Below are 23,408 nucleotides of genomic sequence, written 5' to 3'. Positions count from 1 at the left end.
GTTGAGGGGTAAGGAGAATTTAGGGGAAAGAAGGAGGATAGATGGATGAGAGAGGAGGTAAAAAGAGAGGGAGGAGGAAGAGGAGGTGTTGCGGTGAAGGAATGAAGCTTCGATGGGCTCTAACAGGACTGATAAATCCCAACACAGGCAAACAGGGGTCAGAGGTCAAGCAGCATCTGACAGCCAATGGGAAAGCAATGGACTCACCAAGTGTCCACGTTCCAATCTGAGGGAGGGAAGGAGGAAGAGAGGGAGGGAGGAAGGGAGTAGGAATGGAAATAGGCTGTAGTTCAATATGTACAAGTGTGGTTGTGAACTTTGGAGACAGATATATATATATATATATATGTGTGTGTGTGTATATATATATATATATATATATATATATATATATATATATATATATGTGTGTGTGTGTGTGTGTATATATATATATATATATATATATATATATATATATATATATATATATATATATATATATATATATATATATATATATATTTTTTTTTTTTTTTTTTTTTTTTTTTTTTTTATTTGTCTTGGGCAAATAGACATCTTTTCTCTTGCATAGCCTAGGCAGCCACAATCGATGTCAATCAACACATGATACAAGAGACAAGGAAAAATAAACAAAAACAGACAGTAAAAACACACACAAAAAAAAAGAGTATCTCCGATTGCCCAAAAAGGAGTGGGAAGAAGAAAACTTATTTAATCCCACCCCCTCTGCTATTATTTCTTAATTTTAGCATACTTTACTTCATTTTCATGATTGTATTACATGATTACATTGGGGACTATGAGTTAAACTCATGCAACTTATGTGTTACATCATATTGGATAAGGTGCCAACAATGGTAAGGAAAGTTATTAATACCAACAATGGTAACGGACAGTAAATACCAACAATGGTAATGAACAGCAATACAGCAATAGTAATGGACAATAAATACGACAATAGTAATGGACAGCAAAATACAACAATGGTAATGGACAACAATACCAACAATGGTAATGGACAACAAATACCAACAATGGTAATGGACAACAAATACCAACAATGGTAAAGAAATGGCAGATACAAAGCCAGCATTACAAGATTACTGAAATTATATTAAGACTCTTCCTCTAGATACTGCGACCAGATCATATTTTTATATCGATGCTTGAACGTACTGATACTATGGCATTGCTTGATGTGTATATCCAGACTGTTCCAAAGTTTAACACCACATACCGATACACAGAAACTTTTTCGAGTAGTTCTAACTTTAGGCAATTTGAATTTCTCATATTCTCTAAGATTGTATGTTCTCTCTTTGGCTGTAAACAAAACTTGCAGCTTACTCGGTAACACGTTTATGGAAGCTTTAAATAGTATAGTTAATGTAACATATTTTACAAGATCAGGAATTTTTAGGAGCTTTGAATATATGAATAAAGCATGTGTGTGCTCCAAGTATCCGACTTTATGGATGATTCGCAAAGCACGTTTCTGTAATACAACTAGTGGATTAAGTGTAGATTGGTAAGTATTCCCCCACACTTCAACACAATAAGTGAGGTATGGGAGTACTAAGGAACAGTATAAAGTACGTAGGGCATTTTGATCAAGGTAGTTTTTTGCTTTATTTATTATTGCGAGGCTTTTTGAGATTTTGCTTTTTATTTGTCTAATATGGGCTTTCCATGATAATTTATTGTCTATTATAACACCCAAAAATTTTATCTCATTTACACTTTCAATTTGAACATCATCAATCAGGACTGGTAGCTCTGTATTAATTTTTGAATTTCCAAAAAGCATAACTTTTGTCTTCTTTAAATTAAGCGATAATTTGTTGCAATCCATCCACTTTTTTATTTTATCAAGTTCCTTGTTTACAGTACAAATGAGTTCATTGTAATTTGGACTACTGTAAAATATGTTAGTATCATCCGCAAATAAGATACGTTTTAATGACGGGGATACATTAAAGATATCATTTATGTATATATTAAACAGTTTTGGCCCCAAAACGGAGCCCTGGGGAACTCCACAAGCAATACCAAGCATATCAGAAGTGTGCACTCCCATCTGTACAAATTGTTCTCTCTTTGTGAGATACGTTCGTAACCAGTTACCGGCTAGTCCTCTGATCCCATATCGTTCGAGCTTTTTTAGTAAAATGTCATGATTGATGGTATCGAAAGCTTTTTTCAGGTCTATAAAGATACCAATAGCATATTGTTTTTGGTCCAATGCATTTGTGATTTCCTCTGTTGCATCAATGATTGCCATTGAAGTTGTTCTTTTTGCTCTAAACCCGTATTGTCTCTCGTTGATAATTTGATGCTTATCTAAAAATGTTTCGAGACGTGAATTAAACAGTTTTTCAAGAATTTTTGAAAACTGTGGTAGTAAAGAGATTGGTCTGTAATTCGTAAAGCAGTGTTTGTTGTCACTTTTGAATATTGGAATTACTTTTGCGGTTTTCATTTTTGGGGGGAACTGACCTGACTGAAATGATAAGTTGCAGATATGCGTCAGAGGTTTTGCTATGTTGTCTATTACCTTTTTTATTAATGCCATATCAATATCATGACAATCTTTGGATGTCTTACCTTTACACTTGAGAACAATGCTTGTCACCTCCTGAACATTTGTTGCAGATAAAAACATAGAATGTGGATTTTGATCAATACTTATCCTACACTGACAAGCTTTATTATCATGAATTTTTGCAGCCAGCTGTGAACCCATGTTAATAAAGAAATGATTAAAGCTATTGGTTACATCACTCATGTTATGAATTTCACCATTTGTATTGTTAAAGTAATCCGGATATACAGACTTTCTAGCTTCTTGTTTAATTAGACTATTCAATGTCTTCCACATTCCTTTCATATTACTTCTATTTTCATATAACTGTTTTCTATAATATAACTTCTTACATGTCTGTTAATTTGTTTTTATATTTCTTATATCTCTCTTCATCTTCTTTTGTTTTAGAATTGACAAATTTCCTATAAAATTATTTTTCTTTTTACAAGCATTCATTATTCCTTTTGTCAACCAAGGGTTGTCTGCGTTTTTGCTTTTTGTTTTAAATTCCTTAACAGGACAATGTTTCTTATACAAAACCATGAATATATCCAAAAAAGTAGTATATGCTTTATCAACATCTGTTTCATTGAAGACTGAGCTCCAATCTTGGAGCAATAAACTATTATTCAATTCATTTGTTGCTTCTTCGGTTATAATTCTTTTACAGACTAATTTACTCTCACGTCTCATTTTTTTTATATCATAATCGTAAACAGCAAAAACAGGTAAATGGTCAGTAATATCACAGATAAAGATGCCACTGGTTATTTGATTATCCATGACATTTGTAAAGATATTATCAATGACTGTAGCACTGTGCGAAGTTATTCTGCTTGGTCTAGTTATTGTTGGGTAGAGGGACATGGAGAACATAGTATTTGTGAAGTCCTCTATACTTTTCTGTCTGGTTGGATTTAATAAGTCTATGTTGTAATCGCCACAGATGAATAATGTTTTTTGATTGGCAGTGGAAAAAAGTTTCTCTATCCATTCATTAAAAATGTCAATATTTGAGCCGGGTGCTCGATAAACAACGCTCACCAGAATGTTTTTCTTTTTTCCATTTAGCAGTTCAACAGTTAAGCATTCCATGATTCCATCTAATGCAAGTGTCATGTTGGTTAATTCCACATATCTGAGTGAGTTATGAATATAGAGAGCAACCCCACCCCCAGTTTTATTTTCCCTATTTTTGTACACAAGTTTGTACTCTTCAAGATCAAAGTCTATACCTTTATCAATATTGAACCACGTTTCAGTTATTGCTATAATACTAAAGGGATAATTAAAATGTTGCAAATATTCTCTGATAGAGGGAAAATTTGCATACATACTTCTGCTGTTAACATGTATGATTGATAATTTGCCCTCTATTTCCACATTGTTTTCAAACTGTTCTTGAACAATATAACTACATTTATTAAACACAGAAGAGAGAAAATGTGCATCTGGGTCTATATCTGCAGCTGGATCAATTGTGTCTTCTTCATTTACAAAAGTGTCCAGATCCAATTGAAGGAGTTCTTGCGATGTGTCCATGCCATTGCTTTCAGTTACAACTGAGTGTGAAAATCTACTTGGTGTAGTGAGCATAGGATGTGTAGTGAGTTACCTTGCGTTCATGTCAGTATTTATCAAGTTCTTCTTTACTCCTCACCATTAAGACTTTTGCTTCCTCCGGAGTCCCATTAAGTTTAATAAAGATCTTGCAGTTCCTTACCCAAGTGTGTTGTATTTTGTGCTCTCTTCTTAGCAGTCGTGCCTTCTTGGCAATTTCAGCATTTCTCCTCGTCAGGTGGTCGTTCATGAAGACGTTCGTTCCTTTTAATTTCCGTCCTTGTTTCAGAAGGGCGAGCTTGTTTTTTCGGTTGACGAACCGCATAATGACGGCTGGTGATCTCCCATTTCCAGTGGGCAGTGGATGGCAGGCCTCGATGTCTTCCAGGTCCATCTCTATCCCCCTGCCATGGAGGTAGGATGCCACCTGTTGCTCCGCCGAGTGCGTCTCCTGCTCACTGGGCTCCTCGCCGTCTGTGGCCACCGCGCGGGCGTACGAGCGAGGCTTGATCTTTATTCCGGTGATTACCACGTCATTCACGCGAGTGTATTGCTCCAAATCGTCCACTCGCTTCTCCAGCTCCAAAATCCGCCTGTCCTTTTCCTCGTTCTGTATACGTAGTTTCTTTACCTCCTCAATCAACTCCATCAGTTTCCCCTGTTGGTCTCTAACAGTGATGACATTTTCGCTTAGGGAATCGATCGAACTTTTTAAGTCTTCAAATTCTTCCGCCGTTGGGCTCTTTTTCGGAGGCATCCTGCTGATGGACCCAGTGGGCCAGCGACGCGCTGGATATGTGGCCGCTAGCTGGCAGTTGTTAGTTGCCGGTAAACAGCTAGTTGTTTTTAGCGCAAGCTTAAGACGCTTGCTGCGCCAAAATAGCCGTCACACAAAAGTCCACACAATAATCACGGCCGTATCACACAAAGCTAGCTGTGTCTTTTCGGTGCCCATAAATCCAAGCCATAGCAAGTAATATATTCCAGATAGTAACACTTTTTGGCCACGAGACAACAGCGTGGTCTCGTATGTATATATATATATATATATATATATATATATATATATATATATATTTCAGCTCTCGTCTATTTCTGTCCCTGTGTAACGTAATGGAAGCATCTAGAATATGGAGGAATATGAGTCAGCAGCTCTGCGTTTGACTGTCCCCCCAGGAGAGCTCTGTGTGCTAGGCCAGTGAAGCATGGTCATCCCCTTGTGTCCCTGTGAACTGGAGCCTCGCAGGTGTCCAGAGCAGCCGCCGCACTGTTATTCTAATAGAGTTATGTAAAAGGGATATTATTATGAAGCGGCTACGGAACATGTGCATTAGTCATCCCAGTCAGACCAGGTTCAGTGGAGCATAGGAAATGGTTTTAAAAGTGCACTTCATCCGGTCTGGGAAAGGATGTTGTTGGTGCCCCCTGTAGGCATTTTATAATATTAGTAACTTTACTTAAACACCATTAGTTGAGTGGTGATGTCCACTTACCCACATGTTGGCAGTCCAGCTCCCACAGACTCTTATTGTGTCCTTGGGCAAGATATTTAACCCACCTCGCCCCCATTGTCTGTATACACTGGTGTATGAATGTGTGTGTGAATGGATGAGTGGGTCCTTGATGTAAAGTGCTTTAAGTGACTTGAAGGTAGAAAAGCACTATATAAAAATGTGATTGTTTAATTTACCTGAGATAGAGGGAGGAAAGAGAGAGAAGGGAGGAAGAGAAAGAATGAAGGGAAGAGAAGAAAGTAGTTGTAGGTGAGGGAGAGGAAAAAGAGGCTGAAGAAGACATGAGAGGGGGAAGTAAATGGAGACTGATGGAAAAAATAATTTAGAGTTTAGGAGGAAGAGGAGGGATAGAGGTATGAACTTTACTTTACCAAGGAGACGCACTGTCCCCACTGCTGTTCTGCAAAGGTCTGAACCCCCTCAGCCCCCCTTGAGGATAGTTACAAGTACCTTGGTATCCCACAGGCAAATGGCAACCTTGAAGAGGAAACAAGGAAAGCAGCAATGGCCAAATACCTCAGACGAGTAAGGCAAGTCCTAAGGATTCAGCTCAATGGCAAGAACAAGACCCAGGCAATAAACAGCCACGCCCTGCCAGTAATCAGATACCCAGCAGGAATCATAAGCTGGCCAAAGGAGAAAATACAGACCAAAGATGTTAAGACTCGAAAGCTCCTGACCATGCATGGCGGGTTCGGATGGAATCCCTAAGACTGTACATGAGCCGTAAGGATGGAAGCAAAGGACTAGTGAGTGTGAGTGCCACAGTCTAAGATGAAACATCCAAGATCCATAAGTACATCAAGGACAAGGCCCCAACAGATGACGTGCTCAGCGAATGTCTCAGACAGTGGAGTGCAAAGGAAGAGGTGCTGGAGGAACCATCATGGGAGGACAAGCCCCTGCACGGGATGTACCACCGGAACATAACTGAAGTGGCTGATATCAAGAAATCCTACCAATGGCTGGAGAAAGCTGGACTGAAGGACAGCACAGAGGCACTCCTCCTGACTGCACAGGAGCAGGCCTTGAGCACCAGAGCCATAGAGGCCCAGATCTACCACACCAGACAAGTCCCAAGCTGTAGGTTGTGCAAAGAGGCCCCTAGGACAATCCAGCACATAACTGCAGGGTGTAAGATGTTGGCTTCTAACTTATGCAAAGGCTGGATATGCGTCTTCTTTTATGACCACTGCAAATCTCTATGCAAAGAAAAGTCATTTTTGGAAGCGGGGTTAAAACAATATTTTTTCTTCTCATAATATTATACTGATGTTTACAATTTGATAATGGGAAAGCAGAATCCAGACATTAGTTTATACTTAAGTAAATTTCACCAAAGTAAAAAAAATATCTAGCTAGCTAACAATTAGATTAGTGAAACATCACCGATCACATGTTCCTTTGCTGATGCTGGTTCTGTCATCTTATTATCTCTATGGATACATCACTATGCCCATGCTCCATGGTATAACATTTAACATATCTATAATGCATTTATAGTTTATTGCCACAATATTCCTGACAATTGGACATTGTTACTGTGAGTTCATTTATCCACAGATCAGACTTGTAACTTTTGTTACCATGTTATGGTTGTTTTCTTCTGATCTTCACACTTTATTCTCCAATTTTATTTTCTTAATTGGTGATACTCAAAGGAAAAAGGAACTGCTCACTAGTGTGGTGTGCAGCTTTCCATAGGGGGTGCCGTCAGTATTTCTTGTGATGACGTTTACGGTGACATCAACTCCATTTGGGCACCGCAGTTTTCTAACAAGTCAGTAGACTTGTTTCTTTTATTAAGTCATTTTAGATGAATATTGTGATTTCAAATGTCCAAATTATAACATAATGACCCACGTGTATGAGAGATTATAACTATAGAGCAGCACATTGGAAACGGTTGTAAATATGCTGTAGAAATACATTGGATTTTGGATTTGTTTGGTAATGTTTAACCAGTCTGCCCTGGTCACCTGTGCCCGTCCAACTACCTCAGCACAACAAAATGTCAAGGTTGGATCTTTCAAACATTACCCAGCAGGAGCAGTACTTTGACACACCCTATCTCTTTCCACTGTAGTCAGCCCTCTCCTCACTGTATTGTCGTATATGCCTGTGTACATCTCCCAAACCACTTTTCACTAATTGGTCTGCACTGCTGCCATGCTCCTCCAGTCCCCTGGGTGGACGCACTCAGAGGCCCGCACATCTGATCACATCATAAGTCCAGAGTGTGGCCCCGCCCCCTTAGTCTCTGGGGGGAGGAGACTGTCCCCACCCTGTCCCCTCTATGATGTCTGAAATGCCACTGTATCGCAGTGTCCTTTCGCAGCCCCAGAACTAATCTGAAGAGAAAAATGAGGCACGCTGTTAAATGGCACTGAGCAAGACCTTTGACCCTCATGCTCGCTGTGGGACAGGTTCATTACGCCGATTTGTTTTCTTTCATTCTTCAGAGTGTAGAAAGTGAATCTACACATGCAGTTCATTTGTGATTTATTATGAATTAAAGGTGCTGTACCTGATTTTTCCCCCCAAGGATTTGAGCAAAATGTGTCTTGCCCCAGGACAGATATTTTGCATAAGAAGCTCTTGAGGTCAAAATAAGTCCGCTGTGTGCAGGAAGTGCGCTGCTAGCATACTAAATTTCCTGGCACGTTAACCTCCTCATCTCCAAAAGTTGTGAAAAGAGCTTATAAACTCACCTCTGTGAATAATTAGAATGTTCAGAATGCATAAAGTCAGTGAGGAATAACTTTGGACCACTTCCAAATGTGACTAGTTCTGTTTTTCATGTTTTACTTCAATTGAATTGAAGAGTCAGTGGTGTTATATTGTTAGAGAGGCAGCGGCTCAGCATTTGCCCACCAACCACAAAGCCACTGGTTTGTTCCCAGTTCGGACCAGAGTATGCTGTTGTTGTGTCCTTGCGTAAGACTCTCCACCTCCACTTTAGGTTTGCCAGACTTGTATAGTTGTTTCAAATTCAAGACATTATTGTTATAGTTAAAGATGTAAGGATAGCAAACCTTGGAGATGTAAAGTTTGCTTTGCCGGTAATGTTCCACAGTATGGCATTTGATTGATATTTTTGCTGAAACGTGTAAACGTTACAGTGTGTGGGGTTGCCTTTCCACAGATTAGATCTGTAATTTGGCCCGGTGGCATGGTTGTCTGCATGTAGATAGACTTCACCCACCCAGCCCGTGTAAATATGGCAATGCATTTCTTTTATGTATTGTATTTATGCAACTATTATATATTTTATTTTGAACTGTGCACCTGCGTAGGCCATTTTCAGCATTTTTGTCAATCTACCTATTTATCCATCCATCCATCTATATATTTGTTTAATTATTTTTTTTGTTTTTTATTTTTCACAGAGCAATCCTTCCTCAAATGCCTCTCAGATATTGTCCAAACTGCTCTCGCATCACTTTCAATTCCATCACACAGCCCCCAGTTCACAAAAATGTCTTCTGGGTGTGCGTGTGTGTGTATGCCTGTGTGTGGGGGTGTACCTGTGTGTGTTTGCATATACATGTGTGTGCTTATTTGCGTGTGTGTTTGCGTGTACAAGTGTGTACATATTTGCCTGTGTGTGCACGCATGTGTGTGTGTGGTACATTCACTGTCCACTTAGAGCCCCAGAGACTTGAGCTTCACTGAGTCTTGTCCTTGGAAGTAGGTCACGTCTGCCCTCCATCCATCCCTTTTCTTCCTCCCCTTCATCCCTTCTTTTCTTCGATGGTTCTTCTGGTGGTCACATGTCCATCCGCTATCCCTCTTTTCATCTCCTTGCCTTCTTCCTCCTCTGCATCCCTCATTCTCATCAGTTCCTCTGGTGACCACACGTCTGCCCTCCACCTTTCTCTTCCTACTCTCCCCCTCCTCTTCATCCCTCATTCTTAGCCTTTTTCTGGTGACCACACAAGCCTACATTTACTTGGAGTGGAGCCAGTCATGCAGCCCGAGGGACACATTATGAGAGAGGGAAGATTTTACATGACAGAGGAGAAATATATATATATATATATATATATATATATATATATATATATATATATCTCCATGAGGCATTTTTGGATAGATTTCCACAGTTAAAGGCAAAGTTAAAGTATGCATTGTAGTAGCAGTAGTAGTAGTAGTAGTAGTAGTAGTAGTAGTAGTAGTAGTAGTAGTAGTAGTTGTAGTAGTAGTAGAGTTGCTATTGCTTTGCTTGGAATGTGCAATAATAACTCAATAAAACACATTTACTGTGGAATATTCCAAGCAAAGTAATAATAATAATAATAATAATAATAATAATAATAATAATAATAATAATAATAATAATAATAGAGATGGGGACATGTTCTTTAAAATACAGTTAACTTATCCTTGATTGAACCTTGATTGGTTCCTCACAATATACAGCTAACCCCCTCCTCCTGTTAGCCTAAGACTATGCCACATGTAGCTAACCCCCTTCCCTCCTGTGTGAAACTGTAAGCAGACACATGCAGATTTGTCGTCCAGCTCACGGCTCCATGGGTCAGTTAGCCGCTTCACTACACCAGCTAATGCTAAGTCCAGTGGCCCTGCCGTCTGCACGCTAACATGCATCCTCTCAGGCGCAATGCAACCAGGCTAAAGCTACGCTAATGTAGTATACGCTAACATGCATCCTCTCAGGCGCAATGCAACCAGGCTAAAGCTATGCTGTGTAACATGCATCCTCTGAGGCATTTTGGAACCAGGCTAAAGCTACGCTAATGTAGTATACGCTGAAACCCCACATGTTCACAAATTGACTTTTGTGAACTTTTGACCATATTATAATGTTAGCTCATTAAAATCATACCTGGAGTTGTGTTTTGTTTCATTCACACATGTTTGAGTAACCCTTCAGTATTAGTCTGTCTGCATCTCCAAAGCTCAAAATGCTGTGTTCCACATTGTGATGTCATGAAGAGGTATAAATCTACCTCTTCTAAACGTTAACATTAAGGAGTTAACGTTAAGGAGTTAACGTTTAGTTAACTTCTTTAATTAAACGTTAAAGGAGTTAACAGCTCCTTTAACGTTTAGTTCAGTAGAGATTGGCAATTCCACGGCTGAAATTATCCAAGTGATTTTAGTGAAGGTGTATGGAGTTTAAAAATGCAGTGGAGCACTTCCTGTATTAGCACATGACATCACAAGGTGGAACAGAGTGTTTTTAGCCTCAGAGAATAACTAAATTTGTAGGGTTTGTGTGTTAAATATGTGTGAATGAAACAAAACGAAACTCCAGGTATATTTGTGATGAGGAAACAACATTAGAACATAGAACAGAAAATAGCCTAATATCCTAAATAAAAGTGACTCCTTTAGATTTGTGATGGTCATTTCTCAGTGGAAGGATCTCGAGGAGCAGGCAGAGCTCAGAGCTGTGATTCAGCCGTACTCAGCACAGATGAGAAGACATTTAAGAGATGTATTGATCTGTGTATGGATCCTAATGCTGGAGGAAGAGGAAATCTCACTCATACAGACGTGACCTTTACAGCTGTCTCTGCCACCAGCCAGGTATTCTGTTTGTGTAAAAGCAGACACACTGGATACTCTGTCTGTGTAAGAGCAGATGCACCAGATACTCTATCTCTGCAAGAGCAGACATAAAGCAGGTACTCTGTCTCTGTAAGAGCAGACACACCAGGTACTCTGTCTGTGTAAAAGCAGACACACCGGGTACTCTGCCTGTGCAAAAGCAGACAAACCAAGGACTCTGTCTGTGTAAGAGCAGACACACTGGGTACTCTGTCTGTGTAAGAGCAGACGTAAAGCAGGTACTCTCTCTCTGTAAGAGCTGACACACCAGGTACACACCGGATACTCTGCCAAGCAGACAGCAAGTCTCTTTAGGAGGAGACGTGGAGCGGGTACTCTCTCCCTATTGTCTTAATAGTGAAATAAATTGTTCAAAATGGTCCATTCTCTTTGCAATGAGAGACTCTTACCTCCTCTTTAACCTCACACACTACTGGTACAGCACGCATACACACACATCATCTCATTCAATGTTTTTTTTTTTTTTTTTCTACTTTCCACATTTTATATACAAAAGACAAATATATGAAGTAAGATACATGCGATTATATCCATATGAAGTTAAATAACTCTATTTAACTTTTGTTCTTTACTACATAATTCCATATATGTTGCTTCATATATTTAATGTTTGTATTTAAAATGTAGAAAGTAGTAACTACTCTATGGCTCTCATCAGATCAGCTCCGACTGAGAGCTTCATTAAAACATCGTTGGTTATAAAAACAAAAACAAAAAAACCTTCTCATTTACTAGCTCCTAACTGCTCCTGGCAGCTCACTGGCAATCCCATTACACAGGGAAACTATTAAAAAGAGAAACAGTTCTAGCTAACTCCTGCAGAAGCTAATGCAGGAGAGCAAGGAGCGTGAGGTGTCGTTTACACTTATAAGAACCAGGAAGTGTCTGCGGAACATCCTGGATCCTCTTTCCATTGGAAGGTTTGGGAAGGTCACGAGGAGAGAAGCAGACAGGAGAAGACAGGAGCATATAGGTGCAGACCAGAGAATGCTATGTTGTGGTGGTGGATGGTACACTTTTAACTCTGATTTAACAATTAGGTTCAATATGTGTCTGAAACAGTTATAAAAGGAACATCTTGGGACTTATTTTATATTATAATTTTAATAATCATTAGTTATTCAGACTAACTTATTCACATGTAGTCACTACATTTCTCAAAGGTGGCGTGGGGGAAGTTTCTTGCCCAAGGATAATTGCAACACAGGCTAGAGAAATTTTCAAACCAGTTATCTTCTACTTTCTGGTTTATTGAATTAATACATTTTAGATGTGTTAAAATGATCTTGACTCTGTGCTGATGAAGAAGAGCAGATGAAAGACTGAGGAGGCTGGTGGTTCTGCTGCTGCGGGGGCTTGTATGTCTTCATAGATCAGATTTGTAACAGTTGAAAAGTTTGTTGATTTGGTTCTTAAAAGGCTCTTCTGTTAATCACAGCTGTCTGAGCGATTGGATGCTTTATTATGTTAATGTATTCTGTTCTGCACAATTGAGTGGGAGAAGGCTGTCACTCCTCCTCTCTGCTCTCTCTCTCTCCCCCTTTCCCTCTCTAATGTCCTTTCCATCTCTCTTCCTTTTCTCTTCTCTCTCTCTTCTTTCCTAATCTCATCCTCTCTCTCGTATCTCCTCCACTTCTCGCTCTCTGCTCCCTCTCTCATCTCCCTCTCTCTCTCTCTCTCATCTCTTTTCCTTCTCTATGCCATTCTCTTTTCCCCTATCTTCATTTTCCACTTCTCTCCCTCTGCCCCTTTTCTCCTCTCTCTCTTTTTCTGTCTCAGCTCCCCTTCTGTGTCCCATTCTCTCTCTTATCTCCTCTCCTCTCTCCCCTTCTCCCCCCCTCTTATCTTCTCTCCTTCTCTCTTATCTACACCTTTCTCTCTCTCTCCTATCTTCTCTTCTGCCCTCTCCTTTTCCCTCTGTCTCTTCCTTTCTCTCTTCCTGTCCCCCTCATCTCTTTCTCCTCTCCTCTACCTCTTCTTCCTCCCTCCTCTGTGTGTGAGCGCTTTACTGTGATGAAGTCATTACTTTGTAGAGTGAATTCTAATGACTTCTTAAACCACATTTTAATGAGATGTACATTAGCAGAGAGGTGGATCAGACTGCAGGGGTCTATGGGAAGGGGGGGTTACTGTTAAAAGTAACTGTATGTAGCCTGCACTAGAGTTGTCAAAAGTATCGAAAATCAGATACTGATCAATCCTCAGAGTAGTATTGAAACTAGATACTCATTTGAGCAGGCATCGATACTAAAAAGTCCCATTCACAGGACAGAAATGAACGATGATCTTGAGCTGTATCAGAACAAGTATAAGACCACATAGACTAGTATATGCCCATGGATCACTATGGAACCTACCTGGACCCCTGAGGGATTGCACAGATATAAGGCCACATGGGAATAAAAAAGAAAGTATAACCATTTGATGCAGAAAATCACATTCTATTGTCTAAATAAAGAGTGTTTTTTATTATCATCATGGTATCAGAATCAGTATTGAGTACTTTAGTATCGAAAGTTTGAAATTTTAGCATTGTGCCAACACTACCTGTGCTCTTACTCACATGTCACTAGCACTGATTCATGATTGGCTGCAGGTGCTGGGGTTTAGGCAGTGAGCATTCAGATCAGAAAAAGTCCTTTTAGGTTTAAACCAATGAGATGTCAGCGTTGCAGCACAAACCATGCTATTACCATTTCATTTGACTTTTCCACCTTCCAACATCTCCAGATCAGCTGAAGGACACTGTGCTCCAATCCCCCAAACATCTCACTCTCCCTGGCTTCACACCTCCAGTCACACCCCCGGCACTTCCCCGATATCTTCCCCAGAAAGCGGCCTCGTCCTGAGCTGACCTGTCTCCATATCCGGCCTCGTATCTGGAGGAGTGACAGTGCTATTTACTACCGTGGAGCTCGGAATGTGCTGATGGATATGGGAATCAGGTGGAGATGGTATCGGGGGTGGGATATGGAGAAGAGTACAGCTCCATTCGGATGTCACCTGCAGTCTGCTCACAACAAATCTAGAATATTCAGGATCAGCAGGAGAGAGCAGAGGGCTGGGTAGGAGAAAGATAAAAAAATAAATAAATAAAAAAATAAACAAGAAATAGCATAGAGAACAAATGAGTGAGCTAGTGTTATATAGATAAACACAAACATAAGTTCTTCAAGATCCTGGTGATGGTGAAGAGGAGGACATGGAGAGGCTGAAGAGGAGGAGATCCTTTAGAGGCTGGTGGTTTTGCTCCTGCGGTGAGACAGAAGGGGATTGTAGTAGATGGTAGAATGATAGAGGTAGAGGTAGTTGGCTGTGATTGACTGACAGTGACAGGAGAGAGGAACGAGGAAAAAGAACATCAACATAAGGTTATATTTGTTATACATGACACATGGGATCCATATTTTGGATAGAATATATATATATAGATATATAGATAGATATATAGATAGATAGATAGATAGATAGATAGATAGATAGATAGATAGATAGATAGATAGATAGATAGATAGATAGATAGATATTTCCAAAACAATGAAACAAAACTGAGATCCAGCTCCAACCAACACTAAGAGCCGACTCATATCACTTTGAGGGACTGACTACAATAGAATACAATACTGTACCTGCACCATCTTTGTACCATGTCCCCATAGACCACTGCACATCTAAAACACTATTACAAAACATGGCAGTACCTCACAATAGTCCATCTGACACAGTCCACATCACTCCCTCTCAGCACTCCCGTTCTAATGGCATTCTACACCACACAACACAAAAGCTTTCCACACAAAACCATATTATAGCTGGGAGCCACTCTGCCACTGCTCCTGACAATGTGACAATCAGAGGGCCTGGTGTGAGGGCCTAGCCTAGGGGCCCCTATTGTAATCTCCACATGAGGTTTTTGGCCCCTATCAGAGGAGAGAGAGAGATGTAATAACTGCCAATAGAGAGCCACATATTCACATGAGAAATATTACTGTAGTATATTTTTGCCCCAGGGGCAGTGGGAGTGCTTATGTGTTTTTGAGAGCTTTGTGAAATGGAGGTCAGGCTTCCTTTCCTCCTCAGGCCAAAGAGAACGGGATTGGGCGTTTATCAGTAGAGTGGGAATTATAAAGTGAAATGTGTATATTTATGTGAACGCTTTGTCCCAATTATCACTGTCACATATTAGAGAGGGTTAGCACTCTGGCCTTTAATGAGAAGGTTTCATGTTCAATTCACAAGATGTCTGTCTGTTGGACCTTGTTCTTCCTATACTATACTATACTATACTATACTATACTATACTATACTATACTATACTATACTATACTATACTATACTATACTATACTATACTATACTATACTATACTATACTATACTATACTATACTATACTATACTATACTATACTATACTATACTATACTATACTATTTTAGGCCTATACTATACTAGGCATACTAAATTATATTGGGTGACAGTAGCTCAGTTGGTAGTTGGTTTGTTCACTGAATGCTGTGTTGTATCCTTGGGCAAGACACAATGTCTGTGTACAGTGGTGTATGAATGCATGAGTGAAATCGTGAACATTTTACCATTTGCTATACTATACCAGGCCTATACTATACTATACTATACTATACTATACTATACTATACTATACTATACTATACTATACTATACTATACTATACTATACTATACTATACTATACTATACTATACTATACTATACTATACTATACTATACTATACTATACTATACTATTCTATACAAGGCCTACACTACATGACACAACAATAATGCATTTAGTGGTGGGCATCTGACTACCACCAACACTCACACATCACATTCATACAAACAATGTGGATGCCATGTTTTGCCTGTGGACACAACAACTTGAATCACTGCTGTCCCACGGTGGTACTTGGTATTCCTAGCCATCTTCCATCCAAGTACTAACCAGGCCCAACACAGCTTAGCTTCTGAGATCAGTTGAGATTTAGTATTGTCTTGGTGGTATCCCTATAGACCTATATACCAACATCCAGATAAGCCCATATTTGCATTGCGAACAATATTGAAGGATGGGTCAAATGCAGATAGCTAATAACAAATTAAGCTAATGTGCCTTCTGATAACAGTAGCATAACAAACCATTGTATTAGCCCTGTAAATGGCCCTTCAGTTGTAAGCTATTGTTGAGTAGGCCAGTGATATTAATATTATTATGAACTCATGGTGTTATTGATTTGTATATAATGTCAAATACCACAATCTTCCAAAAATTCTGTCTGATGCCTGATGCTCACTCTGCATGTTTGGGCTAACTTGTCTGACCGTAAATTGTATTATGTTGCTTTTGCTGAAAAAGCAATTTGAGTTATGGTAACCCTGATCACCTTTGGACTGCAGTGCTGATGTTGTGCTGAAAGGAGCATGGCCGATAGAGTGGGGCAGACAGGAGCAAGGCAGACAGGAGCAGGCCTGACAGGACAGGAGCAAGGCCGACAGGAACGGGGCAGACAGGAGCAGGTCTGACAGGACAGGAGTAGGATTGACAGGAATAGACAGGCAGGCGCAGGACTGACACAAGCAGGACCAATAGGAGCAGGGCCAACAGGAGCAGGGCCAGATCAGATGTTCACAGACACAAGCGCAGAGCAGTGAAACATGATTGTGCATGCTTCCAGTTATGAAAAATGTGACAGGCTTTTCCTATAAATGGTATTCTGGTTAACTTCATTTTTGTGACCCATGAACTGCAATGACTTACAATATGTACATTGTAAGATTCATTTGTTGATAAGGAGTCATTAGAACCATGATGTCACAATTAAGGTGTACTCGCTAATATTTATGCCAGATGCATTTCCTGGTGTTATGTATTTGACGTGATATAGATGCAGCAATTTGGTCAAACATCTTGTGGAAAAAATGCAAATTTTTACAAGTCTTTTTTGAGCAATAAAAAACAAGTTAAGGGGCTGAGATTAAGGCTTATTAAGCACTTCATTAACACCCTAACCCCTCCATTAAGTAGTTACTAAACCTTAATAATTCATAATAAACTCTTTGTTCATTATGAAATCCAAACGTGAAAAACAGTGGTCCAAAGTTATTCCTCACTTACCTTATGCATTCAAAGCATCCTAATTATTCACTGCAATGAGGGTGCAACTCTCAGAGGCTAGAATGGAATCAACTAGAATGCTAACAGCACACTTTGTGACTCATGGATAATAAAAACACTTTATAATTAGATGCAGACGGTACACAGCGGACTTATTTTGACCTCAAGAGCTTCAGGCCCTGTTTATTGAAGATTATGTGTAATTATTATTATTTTTATTTATTTATTATAATATTTTGTGTCATCAATGCAATGACTATAACCTATAACCCCTCCATTTTATCCACTGGCATCTCTCATTTGAACACCTACCTGTCTAATTGTCTCAGTGTGGCGATTCTTGTTGTATTCCTGTTTTTGGCTCTGATTTCTCCGCTTCAGTCTAACCCCTGAACCATTTTAAGTCAAATTTGCGCTTTTCAGTTCCACTTTTGAATCGCTGCCAACTTTCAAAATCTGCAAATGTTCCACTCCTGCCCCCCTGCTTGTGTCTCTCCTATTCAAATCAGCCTACCCTGTGATACTGGCACATATATAAATAATACAACACAGGATTCTTATTTTTGGTTGGGTTTTGCCTGCGGAGGATTGACAGACGAAGAGGAGTAGAGAGAGAGGGAGTATAAATATTAATATGATGAAGTTTATGGAAGTCAGCGGGAGGGTGAGGTGTGCACAGTGGTCGGGTTTCAGGGGGATAGGGTTAGACGTCTGTTCGCTGCAGCCTAAAGGGTTAAACTACATTTGAGCACATGTTTGTACAAAAGACTTGACCTTTGAAAATGTGACCTTTTTAGATCTTACTAAATATATAACTATGTTTTTTTTTTTAAAAAAGGTTGTAAACAGACATACACAATAAACTTACAGTGGAACTAATATAAGGGGAAACTGTAGACTGTTTAAATATGAAGTTGACAGTACACAGAGTAGTAGCAGAGTACTAGTATGCAGTCAGTATGGAAAAATGAGTCCAGGTGACCATCCTGCCCCAGTCAGTCCCAAATAATCTTAAATTGTTAGTATGTAATTTCTGTAGGTGGCATGTCACCTGCATGATTCCATGGAAACAGAAAGTTAAAACCATACAGAACATCCTCCACGGAGAAAGATACGTTTTATCCCGTACTATGGAATATTATAGCCAAAGGAACAATATTTAAATGGAAACAATCTACATTTCCACATTTTTCAGTGCAATAAACCTAACAAATAACTATAACTAACAAAATACTATTTAGTCAACTTTTTTGGCAAAAAAGTTACATACTGTGGCTTTAATGTGGCTATAATGTGTGCGTATATGATTGACCATGCACTTTATTTTTTGCAGTTAGCAATGCTTCCTGAATTTACTTCAACAATATACATAGAATCCTTTCCAACACTTACCATCCTGTATCTCTACCTGTCCCCTGCTCTAAAAACTCCAAACACCATGGCTCTATTAGCATTCTATCTCCAGTCCACTTATTCCCAAATCGCTCCAGAGTACATTGTTGCTAACTACGGGCGCTATATTCGATTAGCCAGTGTGTTTCTTTTGTGCAGCAGTGTTGTAATTCAAAGGGACGGAAGTTAGATTCCCACGGGGCCGATCAGCAGCAAGCGGAAAAAGGAGCAATTAAACGTGAAAACAACAGGCTAGCTATGAGCATGTGGACTGTGGTTTGGACCAGCGGGAGACAGCGCTAATGCTAATATACACAGAGGTTAGCTAGCGGTAATGGTGAGGGTGTGAGGAGGGGCTGTAATTATGGTAGTGGGATTGATTAGAGGTTGGAGTTATAGTTAATGTATTTTGTTTTATGTGCAGTTTTAATAGTGTTGTTTGAATAGTGTTTGCTTACATAGTTTGAAAATGGGTTCAGTATAATTGAAGAAAAGTATTTAAATTCAAAATATTAATCTTGATTTCAGGTGAGTTACAGTGGTGCAGGCAGTAAGTGTTCACCCCCTGACCAGAGGATAGCTAGTTAAATTCTAGACCAAAGTACATTGTTTGGCTTTATAGTGTACTACAGTCACGATAAGCAAAAAATGCATACAAAAAAATAGAAATATTGACCTTATTCATTTCATTACTTACAATAACCAAGCAATTGTTAAGAACATTTCCATGGAGACAGGCAGACAGACAGACAAAAAAGTTACATTGTTTGATAACAGAGAAGCCTGCATTTTTTTCTCTCATCAAACAGTTCAACAAACAAGATGTTTTAATCCCATGTCACATCTTTACAGTGTTATAATGCAACTCAGTGGGAAGGTATTCTAAGTATGTGAAGAAATGGTTTGAGAGGGGAGTTAAAGAGTTAATTTTGTTAGGAAAGACAATCCATCTTTGTACAGGAATCGGGGGCTTAGACATCATCTATCTCCTATTTATAACTCCATCCTCAGACCTAAATCAAAACAGGGAAAACAAAACAGCCAGTATGCTAATAGACAGTATGCTAATAGGTGTGAGAGCACTCATTAGGGGCCTGAATGATTAAGCTAAGTGTGACTTAGGCACAGTTCACACTTATTGTTGCTCATTGACCTACCCTATAAACAGAAATTGTAACAAACAGGTGTGTTACTTTCAATCCTTTCAGACAGATATAAGGCAGTGTCCACCAGTTATCTTACCAGAACAGAAGAAGCGGCTTGGATGAGCAATCAAACGTTTTCACTCTAAATCTTTTGCCCAGTGACAGAATTGAATTTTTCACTGTGGTTAAATATTTACCCATTAACATAGAGCTGTCACAAGGCAAGACATCCACATTCACAAACACAGTTACACAGCATATGATGACCAAAAAGAGACAGTGTAATTGCTGGTGTGCGGTGGTGGTGTGACAGTGGTTGGTTGCATCATTTTACTATGAAGTTGTGTATGTGATAAAAGGTCTCCATTACCCCCTAGCATGCACCCTCAGACCCCCCTTCCACACACGTCCCTGCTCTGTAGACCCCCCTGTACAGACCCCCCCTGCAGGACCCCCGCCTCACTGTACAGACCCCCCTGCAGGACCCCCGCCATGCGCCTGCTGTTCTCCACATGTGAGTGACACTCCAGGTTCTGTTTGCTCTGCTAGCTGTCTCCTTTGGGACTGGCATTAGCATCAGCAACAATTAGCTTAAACTCACACAGCCTGGTGGTCACGTATATGGAGCCAGAAACCACTTGTAGTTCTGAATATATGTGATTATGTAACGTGTGGCATCCGACACGCTACAATAGTGACAGGTGTGGATGAATCTTTTTGGATGGGTGAATGGGTTTTGAAAAATGAATGTATTGTGCAACGCCATTATTAACAGATTTTTAGCATTTTATTTAGAAGAAAAGTGTTACCAGTAAAACTATTTTTTCTTTTTTTTTTTGAGCTTTGTACCATGTTATATGTCATCTAAAATATGCCTAAAGAGGTTTTAGATGTCATCCATGCATGTTTGAGTAATATAGCAGTTCGGCCTCTCCCAGGCCCTATTTGAGCCCTTCTTATGTTTAGCTGTAAGACTCTGTGTAATGCTCCATCCCCAAGCCTACGTCAGAGCCATGCTCAAATGCTGTGTTTATATATATATATATATATATATATATATATATATATATATATATATATATATATATATATATATATATATATATATATATGCACCCAGCAACTTGACAAACGTTCAAACGGCTCAGAGTGTGCAAAAACAAAAAAAGGGAAACTTATAAAATATATTTGTTAACACGTTGTTTTGGGCAAATATATCATTTTCAAAACAATAAAAGATAAATGGTGATTTAAGTATGGTACATGTTAGCATTTAATACCCCACAAAACTAAAATACAGTGTACAAATATTTCCTTACGTCTTACCTCTGTCCTCCTCTTTATGCTCTTAGTACTTCGGGACGACTTCCGGCAGAACCCCACAGACGCAGTGGTGGCAGCCGGGGAACCAGCTATCCTTGAATGTGTGCCCCCTAGAGGCCACCCTGAGCCTACCATCTACTGGAGAAAGGACAAGAACCGCATCGATGACAAGGACGACCGCATTACCGTATGTCCCAGCTCCAGTGCTATAAATGCTCAAGATGATTTCATTTCTTTATCTATTGATTTATTTGCTTTCTGTGTTTGTTTCAATTTTGGTTAAAAACTATGACATTGCTGAAGTTAAACTATGTTTGTGAGTAAAATGATCCTGTTTATTGCTCAGTGAAATTCAAATTCTCCTAGTGACCCCAGTTTGACTTCCGACCCCAGGTTGGACATGACTGGACTAGACTCTTGCTTCTGACTGATGCTTCTTTAACCTGCTTCTCTACCCTGCTACTGTAACCTACTCCTGTCACCTGCTGTCACCTACTCCTCTAACCTGCTCATATAACATGCTTCTGTAATCTACTCCTCTAACCTGCCTCTTTAACTTAATGGGATGTGTTAGATTCGAGGAGGGAAGCTGATGATCTCCAACAGCAGGAAGAGCGACGCGGGCATGTATATCTGTGTGGCCACCAACATGGTGGGCGAGAGGGACAGCGAGACGGCACAGGTCACTGTGTTTGGTAAGGATGTGATTTTAGACTCTTGAGGCCTGTACTGCACTCAAGTACTTCCAGTATCCATAGGTACAGGTACATTACATAACACTGCACCCCCACCCCCCCGGCAGAGCGCCCCACCTTCCTGAAGAGGCCCATAAACCAGGTGGTGCTGGAGGAGGAGTCTGTGGAGTTCAGATGCCTGGTCCAGGGAGACCCTCAGCCCAACGTGAGGTGGAGAAAGGACGATGTGGACGTTCCCCGTGGGAGGTAAGGCCAGGGAATATTCACAGGAGTTTGGATGGACGAGAGTGTGGACAGACTAGAGTGTGGGCTGTCTAGTGTGTGGGCAGACTAGAGTGTGGACTGACTAGAGTGTGGACAGACTAATGTGTGGTGAGACTACTCTGAGGGCAGACTAGTGTGAGGGCACATTAATGTGTGGGCAGACTAGAGCATGGGCAAACTTCTGTGTGGGCAGACTAGTGTGTGGACAGACTAGTGTGTGGGCAGATTAATGTGTGGGCAGACTAGAGTGTGGGCAGACTAATGTGTGGGCAGACTAGTGTGTGTACAGAGTAGAGTATGGGCAGACTAATGTGTGGGCAGACTAATGTGTGGGCAGACTAATGTGTGGGCAGACTAGTGTGTGGGCAGATTAGTGTGTCGGCAGACTAGAGCGTGGGCAGACTAGAGTATGGGCAGACTAATGTGTGGGCAGACCAGTGTGTGGGCAGATTAGTGTGTGGGCAGACTAGAATGTGGGCAGACTAGAATGTGGGCAGACTAGAGTGTGGGCAGACTAGAGTGTGGGCAGACTAATGTGTGGGCAGACTAGAGGGCGGGCAGACTAGTGTGTGTACAGACCAATATATGGTAAGTCTACTGTGTGGGCAGACTAGTGTGTGGGGAGACTAGAATGTGGGCAGACTAGTGTGTGGGGAGACTAGAATGTGGGCAGACTAGTGTGTGGGGAGACTAGAATGTGGGAAGACTAGTGTGTTAATGGAATATTGTGTGTACAGACTAGTGTGCGGACAGACTGTACGGATATGACAGATAAAACCTGCACAATTCTGGTATTTGTGCCTCATGTTTTGATAAAAGATAACAGAGCGGATACAGTTGTCATCTTTTTTCTTCTGGATTCCTGACATCTCCCGTTTCCATTTGTGCTGCGTTCAAAAGACTGAATTATTTTGAACTCAAATCATTATTTTTGTTCTGATCTTGGTTAATACAAATCAAAGAGGGTTTTGTGACTGGCAGCAGAATGGTTCCCACGCATGCTTTTGTCTCCACTTTGAAAAACTGGGAAAAAGTGACTGGGACTAAACGCTCAAATGACAGCAGCACAAAGATATAATTTGCAAAGATTATTCCATGTAAAAGTAGGCTGTGCTATTCACTTTATGTTTTCACATTTTAAGAATAAGATGGCAAAAAGGAGTGGTGTAGTGGGTTAAGTGGGCCTTGGAACTAGAGGGTTG

General features: G+C 40.2%; 1 protein-coding gene across 1 annotated transcript in view; it reads left to right on the top strand.

Annotated features, from left to right (window-relative positions):
* robo2 (roundabout, axon guidance receptor, homolog 2 (Drosophila)) overlaps nucleotides 1-23,408 on the top strand; it is a 368,275-nt gene that overhangs the window by 233,052 nt on the left and 111,815 nt on the right. Inside the window, exons 3-5 of the mRNA XM_055226050.1 lie at nucleotides 21,277-21,434; nucleotides 21,822-21,942; nucleotides 22,050-22,188. Coding sequence (XP_055082025.1) covers nucleotides 21,277-21,434; nucleotides 21,822-21,942; nucleotides 22,050-22,188 — 418 coding nt within the window. The remainder of the gene's footprint in view (nucleotides 1-21,276; nucleotides 21,435-21,821; nucleotides 21,943-22,049; nucleotides 22,189-23,408) is intronic.

Source organism: Periophthalmus magnuspinnatus, chromosome 13 (genome assembly GCF_009829125.3).
Source record: "Periophthalmus magnuspinnatus isolate fPerMag1 chromosome 13, fPerMag1.2.pri, whole genome shotgun sequence".
NCBI classification, from domain to species: domain Eukaryota; kingdom Metazoa; phylum Chordata; class Actinopteri; order Gobiiformes; family Gobiidae; genus Periophthalmus; species Periophthalmus magnuspinnatus.
This window is presented reverse-complemented; position numbering and strand designations above follow the sequence as displayed.